Here is a 7,500-nt window from a genome sequence, read left to right on the forward strand (position 1 = left end):
TCTCCCATCCAAGTACTAACCAGGCCCGACCCTGCTTAGCTTCCGAGATCAGACGAGATCGGGCGTTGCCAGGCTGGTATGGCCGTACGAAATAAGTTGACAACCATAGGCTACTTATCCATATACAGATTTAGCAATTGACAATGCAAGGTAGTCTCTCTCTCTCTCTCTCTCTCTCGTGTCAAAATGAAAACAGCTTCCAGCCCCTTTCATGAAGGACTACTTGTGCATATTGCAAGATGTCAGTTTCTAAGTGAATGAGCAAAAGAGCATACAGCACCTGGTATTCCCAGGCGGTCTCCCATCCAAGTACTAACCAGGCCCGACCCTGCTTAGCTTCCGAGATCAGACGAGATCGGGCGTTGCCAGGCTGGTATGGCCGTACCAAATAAGTTGACAACCATAGGCTACTTATCCATATACAGATTTAGCAATTGACAATGCAAGGTAGTCTCTCTCTCTCTCTCTCTCTCTCTCTCTCTCTCGTGTCAAAATGAAAACAGCTTCCAGCCCCTTTCATGAAGGACTACTTGTGCATATTGCAAGATGTCAGTTTCTAAGTGAATGAGCAAAAGAGCATACAGCACCTGGTATTCCCAGGCGGTTGAACAGCCAAGTCCCTACTAGCGGCCAATGGTTGAGCAGAGCTGAGCAGAGTTGAGCAGAAATTAGCCAATCATTGAGCCATGTTGAGCGAGCCCTTTGCTCAACAGGCCAATCAGGCTCAGGTTTGTCCGTGACGTCAAACTAGGGTCGTCTGTATTTGAAAAACAATGGCGGCGTCTGGTAACAGGCGAATACAGTAATATACAGTTAATGCTCTCGTTTCTCTAAGGTAAGTTCAAATTTCTTAATTCTTGGCTCTTTTGGTAAGTAATTTGAAGGTGCATGTAACTAGCTAGGTGTCAGTTTTGCCATGTTGAATGATTCTCTGAAAATCGGCAAAAACGCCATTGTTTAAGCTACATATGAACCGGAGATCCAGCTAGCACTACATTTAATGCTCTCGTTTCTCTCATTTTCGTTCAAATTTCTTAATTCTTGGCTCTTTTGGTAAGTAATTTGGAGGTGCATGTAACTAGCTAGGTGTCAGTTTTGCCATGTTGAATGATTCTCTGAAAATCGGCAAAAACGCCATTGTTTAAGCTACATATGAACCGGAGATCCAGCTAGCACTACATTTAATGCTCTCGTTTCTCTCATTTTCGTTCAAATTTCTTAATTCTTGGCTCCTTTTGTAGGTAATTCGGGGGTGCATCTAGCTAGCTAGATGTCAGTTTTGCTTTGTTGATTTATTCTCTGAAAAATGGCAAAAACGCTATTGTTTAAGCTACACATGAACCGGAGATCTAGCTACATTTAATGCTCTCGTTTCTCTCATTTTCGTTCAAATTTCTTAATTCTTGGCTCCTTTTGTAGGTAATTCGGGGGTGCATCTAGCTAGCTAGATGTCAGTTTTGCTGTGTTGATTTATTCTCTGAAAAATTGCAAAAACGCTATTGTTTAAGCTACATATGAACCGGAGATCCAGCTACATTTAATGCTCTCGTTTCTCTCATTTTCGTTAAAATTTCTTAATTCTTGGCTCCTTTTGTAGGTAATTCGGGGGTGCATCTAGCTAGCTAGATGTCAGTTGTGCTGTGTTGATTGATTCTCTAAAAAACTGCAAAAACGCCATTGTTTACACATGCGGATTATACATGTTCCTCTTGTCATTAAATATGAGCTAGTTTTTCACTTTGATCAATAATCTGGTAGCTTTGCTGCAATATTTAGGTATGAGGTACGTGTTTTGGGTGTGTGACTTGTCTGCTGTGCAGTTTGAAACGGATTTGTAGCATGGATTTATATTGTTTGTGTACATGTAACTGCTGATTTTGGATAGGGAGAAGTTTAAGTTTTCTATTCCTGTTTCCACAGGTCCCAAGTTTCCTGCTTGAAACATGGAGAAGTGTAACGTGTGTAGCAAAAGTTTCACTTTAAAATCAAATTTGACACGACACATGAAGACCCATTTCGCCAAGGAAAACAAGTGTGATGTTTGTGGGAAAGAATTCACTTTCAAGCATCAGTTACAGTCCCACCTCAAGCAACACCAGTACCCGAAGATCCCTTTGTACAGGCCGGGAGAGGCAAGGCTGCACTGTACGGAGGAAGCCAAGAGCGTAGCTGACCATGTGGCCAATGCACCCTGCGTAGCAATAGACCCCACATGGCTGAATCCTGAAACGGCAGAGGCGGAGGCGAAGAAATCTGGAGGGGAGATGTGGATAGCCCAGTTGGTCTGTACATTTGGAAGGTACGCCGGGCAATCCTTCAAATGGTTACTTGAAAACGACATAGGATGGGTTGTGTGGTTGCTCGCCGAGTACTGCTTGAAGGGGGAGCAGAACGACTTGCTCAAGTGGGAAAAGACACGGCTGCTTGAATTTGTCAAGGAGTTCCCTTCGGTGACTTGTCATCTTGACAAGAGGTTGGAGGTAAGATGACTGAGTGAATGTCTTGTCTTTAGATGCTTTCACAATCAATTACTGTTTTGTTGATGAATAGAATTAGCACCTATGATCACCGTCATCACAAAGGCATTTACTATACATTTCTTGTAGAAACAGAAAACAGAGAAGATAGAAAGAAAGAAAGAAGGCTGAGTGCACTGCCTCCAGGTTAGAGCAGGATCCCAACTATGCAACTGATGCTGAACTGTTGACTGCTGCAGGTAGGTAATTGTTAGGTGAATTCTCAGTATGAAGTCAGGCTGAAAAGAGTCACGACAACGGAAAGGAGTCGACTTTGGTTTATTAGTCAAGCTGTCCGGATCAAATCATCAGTTCAGGACAAACTGAGAGCATGAATGAAAACCCTGTCTCTCATGACATGCTGAAATACAGTAGCTGGAAAGTACATATATAGAATGCACAGAATCATTTCCTTAAAGGCTCTCAGTGGTCAGTGCATTGATACCGTAAAAGAGGCAACAGTCGAACGAGTCCCTTATACAATATTACATAATTAATGTACATGTATTATTTATACATTGTGTTCTTCTATTATTCAAACTAAATTGATGCCAAAAGTGTTTTGGTCTAATGACATGTATCTACTAAATGGAATGTATTATTATAAAGCACTAAATGCAATTTCTGTGTGTCTCTTCAGAAAAACTCCTTCACGAGTCCGAGGTGCCTGTCTCCACACAGCTTACCACCTGGGGAAAGCTCAAACCAGGGGAAAACAGACCCAGCACATCTCAAGCAGAGGCCTTTTTCTCAGACTCTGGGGGCGTAGTGCTGGAGGGATGGCAGAGATACTGGGACCAACCACCTGCATCTGCTCAAGCCCTTGGTATGGCAGCTCCGAATGTCAAGTGGCTTAAACAAGACGAGACTTACGGTCTTTTCGAACGCTCAACCACGTACAGGAACGCCAGCGGAGAGACAGTGGAGAGAAAGCTGTTGAAGAAAAAGATGGAGTTCCACCCACCTCCTCTACCTACATCTGTCAAGGGAGCGGTGCCCAACACGCTGGCTTTTTTCACAACTGATACCTTCTTCTGGAGACCAGTCGGTGTCATGCAAGCCAAGATCCGCTGTCCCAACACAGACTGCTGTGCACCGCCAGGGGAATACCTGGAGTTGAAGGGCTTTGGCAGCTATGCTCGGCAAGTGTGCGGGATGAAGAACTACTACACCCTGTTGACCGAGAAGCTGAAGTGTCCATTTTGTGAAAAGGTGAGGCAGCCAGATAGAGGAGATGCACAACAGTACCTGTGGATGGCATACAGTCCCAAAATATTGATGAAGCTTGCCCCAGCCATCAGGTGCATGTTCCCTGCCATTCTGTGTGGTAAGCGTGCCATTGACAGAGGCGTGGTCACCCTGCTAGGCGACCGGCTAAACTCCACGTCCATGAGTAAGGTGCAAAGACTCTTGCAGCAGGGCCATGATGAGTGGTATCTGGAGCGCCGCGACCTATACCAGACCCTCCTGTATGAGGCACACACTGCAGGAATTCTGCCCTATGTTAAAGCTGCTGGCAGCTACACCCCTCCTCTCCCCAAGTCCCCCCTCCCATGTCCTGCTGTCTTGAGGCGCGCACACCTCATTGCAGAGATGGAGATGATTCCAGTGTACAGGGCCTCCATCCTCAGCACAACTGGAGAAATACTCTGCATCGATGGCACAAAAAAGGTTTGTATATAATATCACTTTGATCAGTATTCTGTCATACTCATGAACTCACTAGTTCTTGATGATTGAATTGTGCATTATGATTTATAAAGAAACAATGTGTTTTTTAGATCCTCAAGAAGATATACGGTAATGGCCAGGACACCATGCAGTATGTCACCAGTGTATTAAACGAGTGGGGCCAGTTTGTGACAACAGTGGTCGTGGCAGCAGAGTCTGAGGGGTGCTACAGGCGTATGGCAAGAGGCCTGATTGCCAGGTTTCGGCGTGCCAAGGCTCCAGCGCCCAAAATAATCTATGCAGACAACAACTGCTGTCGGTAAATTAAACAACAATTATTTATAATGATAACACTAATGAGGAAATTGATCATTAAATTCATTGACTTTTCTACATGTAGCACAAGTGATGCAACAAACGTTGATATCATTTCAGTGACAGTGGGTCATCGTTTCTTGAGACCCTGTTCCATGACTGGGTTCAGGAGGGCACCATGGTCAGACTGGATGTCCGACACTGGCTGCACCGCTGGGAAGCAGTCGTCATCAAACAGAGCCATGCAAAGTACGGCGTCTTCATGAGTGCCTTGGCAGGGGCAGTGATGGCCTACAACAGGGACGACATGATGCTGCTGGTCCAGGCAGTCAGGAATGGCAACCCTGACCTTTACACCAACCTTGCTGAAGAGGAAATGATCCATTTCCTCAAGCCTCACCAGGTGAAGGCCTACGTCAGACGCATCACCCGAGGTGTTGAGGTATGTTTTAAAGAAATCTATGCATGAGTAACATAAGTATGAAGCATCTGTCACCTTTGTTAAAATCTTCCTTACTGTACTGAATTACGATAAAATCTAATCATGAAAGATACATATACAATCATTAGAAATGAGCACAACAAAACGTTTCCATTTTTGAAATGTGATTTTGAATTATTGAAATGGCATTGAATGTTACAGGAGACTGCGTCTGTGGTGGAGGCCATCATTGCCGAGTTCAAGGGACCAGCTGGCCTTGATATTGATGGAATCCACCTCTTCAAGTCAGCAGAGGCAGTCGATGCTCACTGGACAAACGCAAGCAAGCATCTCAGTTGTATGCAGGTGAGTTTATGACTTTGTAGTTAATCCTAAAGTTCTTTCTTTATCTAGACATTGTAAAATCATCTTGACATGCTTGGCAATGTGATGTGTTCTACAGGATCCTCCTGGTATACAGCTCTATGTGTCCGTGAAGGAAGTGGTGCTGAACGGTGTTCAGTTGAACAAGTACAGGTGCCGACGAGGCAGTAACTCTTTGGAGGGGTTGCATGCACACCTGTACAATGCCGTTCCTTCAAAGAGATGTGGAATTCTGCCATTCCAAGTAAATTATGAAATATAAACACTCCTTCATAGCAAATGTTCTATTTATAATCCATGATACATGTTTTCCATAGCTTTGATACATCATCCCTCCTAATTGTATATATTTTCTGTAACACATATACATGGTCATGTGTTTCAGGTCTATCTTATCACATTTGCTGTGCAGTGGAACAGCCGTATGGAATCACTCCGTGTTGCTGGTGGCAAGGGGCGGCAGACGACCTGTATGGATGCTAGGCAGATCCAGCGCATGAACCGGCAGGCTGAACTGCTCTTTGGCAAAGACCACGTGCTGGAGCCCAACTTCTTTGCTCCACTGCCCTACCCAGAGAAGTACGACAGCCCAGAGGAGGAGGAACTTCTCGGCGTGGAGTATGCCGCATGCCAGTCCACCGACTTCACTGCCGGGGATTACTATGCAGAAAAGAGTAAAGTCACACAGTACAGCACTTACTTATAAAGCAATGATGTTACCCATGTTTCCATACCCACTCCTTTCTGTCAACACTGTTTTAACTGTCCTGACACATTTGTTGTTTATACGTTACATATTTGCAGTTGAAGAAGAGCAGTCTCGTGACGTTGAGGAGTCTCATGAAGGTGATCGTGAGGAGTCGGCTGAACCGAGCAAAGAGGAGTCAGAAGATGAGGGTGTTGACGTGTGGTCAGATTCAGGGGAGGATCACATGGACACCATCAGTAGGGCACATGTCAGCCTTACACAAGTAGAGCAGGTGGAGGAAGAGGATAGCCCTGCACTGCAGGATGTCCTGATGAAACAGAGTCATATGCATCTGCCAGGATTGGAGGAAGTAGAAGCACTGGCCTTGCTGCTTCTGGAACTGGCAGACAATAGTGACCAGCACCTAGTACCTGCCAAGCTGAGGCAGAAGATTGTAGCTGCTACTGGTTCCCTTCAAGACCACGACAAGACCGCTTCGAGCTTTGTTAAAAAGTACGAGTCCAGATGGGGCTTCACCCTGTTTGGACGGTGTCTGGGGGCAGACACACCCGAGAACAGGGCAGCTCAGAAGACCAAGTTCAGCTGGATGCGTTACCCTCAGGCAGCACAGGTGACCGAGGACACCCGACTCTTGTACTTGGTCATAAAGATGCTGAAAAACCGTCCACCAGCCAGTCTCCAATCCAGCACCAGTAAAGTGAATACTGCTATAAAAGCGCAGTACAAGAGGATTGTGGATCGAGTTAGGGACGATCCCATTCTGAGCAACCTGTCCATTCCCTTGCCAAACCTTAACGCCAAGTCAATCTCCAACTTCAACAGAAAGGAAGAGAAAAAGGCCAACTACTGGGCGACAGTTGTGCCCAAGGTGAAAGTCCACAAGCGAGTACTGTCTTATGACCCCATGCCAGAGGCACCTAATCTGCCGACAACCCTACCGGTTCCAGCTCGAGCTCAGGTACAATACGAAAACCTGGATCACCTGGCTGGGGAAAGGCGTGGTGCAAAGCGAAGGTAAGTACATTCTTTCACAAGTATACTTAACCACCAATTTACGTAGTTGAATGCTTACACTATCCTGTCACTCCCCACATGTTATTGCAGGCTGGAAGTGAAGAAACCAGCAGAGCAGGGGAACAAGCCCATCCAGCCCAAGCCTGCCACGTACATCCCGCCTCGAGTGTCTGCAGCACCAGTACTGCTGGTGGTCCCGGCACAGCCACGGGCTCCATCCATGATGCTGCCGGGGACATCCTGCAGTCAGGGCAGTGCTGACTTTATTTCAGCAGCACCGCCACCTGTACCTGTGTCCAAACCAGCCAAGCCTCATAGATCCTTGAGGCCATGCGGGGCGTGCCAGGTACCCAATTGTGGGGGGCAGCGTAAGAGATACACACCCTCAAAAGATAAGGTTTCTGGAAGCAACCAGAAAATCTTTACGTTCTGCCCTGTAACCAGAAAGGCCACCACTTTGGGTTTTGAAG

General features: G+C 46.0%; 1 protein-coding gene, 1 long non-coding RNA gene and 2 other non-coding genes across 4 annotated transcripts in view; 2 read left to right on the forward strand and 2 right to left on the reverse strand.

Moving 5' to 3' along the window:
• LOC146225547 (5S ribosomal RNA) overlaps nt 1-90 on the reverse strand; it is a 119-nt gene extending 29 nt beyond the window's left edge. The window contains exon 1 of the ribosomal RNA XR_014748059.1: nt 1-90. This exon is cut by the window's left edge and continues 29 nt beyond it. This is a non-coding gene — a ribosomal RNA (5S ribosomal RNA).
• Nucleotides 91-268: 178 nt separating this feature from the next.
• On the reverse strand, nt 269-387 carry LOC146225548 (5S ribosomal RNA). The gene has a single exon (XR_014750135.1). It is a non-coding gene; the product is annotated as a 5S ribosomal RNA (ribosomal RNA).
• A 378-nt stretch (nt 388-765) lies between these two features.
• On the forward strand, nt 766-3,472 carry LOC146225549 (uncharacterized). Its single transcript, XR_014746779.1, has 3 exons — nt 766-835; nt 1,921-2,480; nt 3,157-3,472. It is a non-coding gene; the product is annotated as an uncharacterized LOC146225549 (long non-coding RNA).
• A 97-nt stretch (nt 3,473-3,569) lies between these two features.
• The window catches only part of LOC146225550 (uncharacterized), a 4,329-nt gene continuing 398 nt past the window's right edge, over nt 3,570-7,500 (forward strand). The window contains exons 1-9 of the mRNA XM_084692146.1: nt 3,570-3,728; nt 3,849-4,187; nt 4,298-4,506; nt 4,623-4,944; nt 5,146-5,289; nt 5,387-5,551; nt 5,693-5,981; nt 6,112-7,030; nt 7,121-7,500. The exon at nt 7,121-7,500 is cut by the window's right edge and continues 69 nt beyond it. Coding sequence (XP_084548272.1) covers nt 3,570-3,728; nt 3,849-4,187; nt 4,298-4,506; nt 4,623-4,944; nt 5,146-5,289; nt 5,387-5,551; nt 5,693-5,981; nt 6,112-7,030; nt 7,121-7,500 — 2,926 coding nt within the window. The remainder of the gene's footprint in view (nt 3,729-3,848; nt 4,188-4,297; nt 4,507-4,622; nt 4,945-5,145; nt 5,290-5,386; nt 5,552-5,692; nt 5,982-6,111; nt 7,031-7,120) is intronic.

Source organism: Hypomesus nipponensis, chromosome 25, assembly GCF_054491055.1.
Source record: "Hypomesus nipponensis isolate SF chromosome 25, ASM5449105v1, whole genome shotgun sequence".
NCBI classification, from domain to species: domain Eukaryota; kingdom Metazoa; phylum Chordata; class Actinopteri; order Osmeriformes; family Osmeridae; genus Hypomesus; species Hypomesus nipponensis.